Source organism: Echinops telfairi, unplaced genomic scaffold (assembly GCF_000313985.2).
Source record: "Echinops telfairi isolate 266 unplaced genomic scaffold, ASM31398v2 ScPeMD7_6273;HRSCAF=7185, whole genome shotgun sequence".
Taxonomy (NCBI): domain Eukaryota; kingdom Metazoa; phylum Chordata; class Mammalia; order Afrosoricida; family Tenrecidae; genus Echinops; species Echinops telfairi.
The window spans coordinates 4,712,162-4,714,462 of record NW_022110173.1 but is presented as its reverse complement, the minus strand read 5'-3'; the positions used below and the strand labels follow the sequence as shown (position 1 = coordinate 4,714,462).

General features: G+C 50.5%; 1 protein-coding gene across 1 annotated transcript in view; it reads left to right on the top strand.

Annotated features, from left to right (window-relative positions):
• The first annotated feature begins 507 nt into the window (after positions 1-507).
• Positions 508-2,301, top strand: part of MICAL3 (microtubule associated monooxygenase, calponin and LIM domain containing 3) — a 114,935-nt gene continuing 113,141 nt past the window's right edge. The window contains 1 exon segment of the mRNA XM_045295900.1: positions 508-564. Coding sequence (XP_045151835.1) covers positions 508-564 — 57 coding nt within the window.

The following is a 2,301-nucleotide window of genomic DNA, read 5'->3' as shown; positions in this document are numbered from 1 at the left end:
GTGCCACCCAAAAGCCCTTCTCCAGCACCCAAACATGGGACGTTGGGGTGGGGGTGCTTTTGGTGAGCGGAAAGTGTGGGCACCGTCATGGGACGTTGGGGTGGGGGTGCTTTTGGTGAGCGGAAAGTGTGGGCGCCGTCATGGATACTTTTAAACTTGGTAGGGCTGTGAAGTCTCCGGGCCTGTCATGTACCGTATGCAGTGGTAAGGCTTGTTCAGTCCTTTAAGACCCTCCCAGACACTGCTCTTGTTCTCTGCAGGCCTCTCTCCGTTGTTCCTTCAAAGCAGTTGCCGAGGCTTTATGTGGGTCTGCCAGTCACTTCCAAGTTGTTGTTTCTCAGGCCTCTTCCCAAGCCTGGCTCTTCTTTCCGTATGGGTTTTCCTTGGGTGAGCTTCACTCATAGATTCAGCTGCCCACCCGAATGCTTGCTGCTGCTGGCTGCCAGCTCAGGGTATCCCCACACCCCGCAGAGCAAAGTGCTCTGCTTGGTCCTGGGCCACCCCAGGATGGCTGCAGATTGGACTGTTGTGGTTTATGAGGCGTTCATCGTCTGGTTTTCGCAAGTAGCTCACCGGCCTTTCTTCCTAGTCTGTCTAGTCCTGGAAGCCCCACTGCTCGTCGTGGTAGCCACACGCAGGCCTCCATGGATAGGCAGGTGGTCACTGAGCATGATGACATGCACTGGCCAGGAAGTGAACCTGGGCATGGAAGGTGAGAATTCAACCACGGAAGCACCACTGTGTCACCTCTGTGCTGACTGCTGACTCTGTTTCACACTCAGACCCGAGGGACACTGCTGACTCTGCAGGTCCAAGAGATGACCCGCCACCTCACCCTGATCCCCAAATTCCCCTACTTTTTAATCCATTACCTCGAGTTACCTTTGATCTGGTGACCCAAAGCCAGAAACCTGGCAGTCATTCTCCACTCTCTTCCCATCTCTTCTCGGAGCCGCTCTTGAGCCTGGCTGCTGCACTTCCTTCCCACACCCTGCGCTTCTCCACTGGATAGCGAGTGTTTGTTTTCACGCACCGTCCCGTTGACTCTGCTCAGCCTTGTCCCATGGAGCTTCCTAGGCTGCCATCTCTACAGGAGCAGAGCTCCGGGTCGTTTCTTCTGCAGAGCCATGTACTCATCCTGAAAGACTGGGTTGCCATCATCGACAACGACGAGCCCTTAAGGTGTAGGTGCTCTTCACCTGTGTGCTCCCCAGTCTCTCCCTGCTCCCCCCTCCCGCCCTCTCTCCAGTGTGCTTTAGTATTAAAGCACCTGGACCACTTTGTGATGTGCCTGCCTCACCCGCTAGGCTGCCAGCCCGTCTCTCAGCCCCAGTGTCTAGCATAGTGCTTGGGATATGAAAAACCAAAGCCAGATAAACTCCTCAGGAACAATAATGGGTGGGGAGAGAAGGGGGAGAAAAGGGGAATCAATCGACATATAACACCCCACCCTCCCCGAGAGGGACGAACAACAGAAACGTGGGTGAAGGGAGACAGCGGATCGTATAAGATATGAAAATAACAATAAACAATAATTTTTCATTTTTCAAGGGGTCACAAGGATGGGAGGGGGAGCTGATACCAAGGGCTCAAGTAGAAAGACAGTGTTTTGAAAATTATGATGGCAACTTATGTAAAAATGTGCTTGATACCATTGACGTATGGAATGTTGGGAGCTGTTAGAGCCCCCAGTAAGATGATTTATAAAATCAAAGCACAATCATTGCCGTCAAGTCAATGCCAACTCACAGCGGACCTGTAGGGCAGGGTAGAACTGCCCTGTGGGTGTCTGGGACTGCATCTCTCTTACGGGGGTAGAAAGTCCTGTCTTTCTCCCAGTGGATGGATGATGGTTTCCAACTGCAGACCTTGCAGATTGCAGCCCGATGTGGAACCACAGCTCCCTCTGAGCCCTGCGAAGTATAGCTGTGCAGTATGTATGCGCTGACCCAATGAACCTAATACTTGGGACAGGGGTGCTCACACTTTCTCATCATGCGAGCTACTTATAAAATGATCAAGTCAAAATGATCTACCAACTGCAAAAATGCAATATATATATTTATTTATGACATTTATTCATAAGTGCATTGAGAATTCTTTATATGTACAATATATATTTATGTACCTTGCATAACCGCATTTTTCCATATTGCACAATGCAATTAACTATGCACATGTTTTGCCATTACCTGAGTTTACTCTGATGACTTGCACTAAATGGAATGAGCCAGAGATGCATAGTAGCTGCTGACAGCCAGCCTCAAGCACACTTCCAAATGATCATCAGTCATGGTGGAA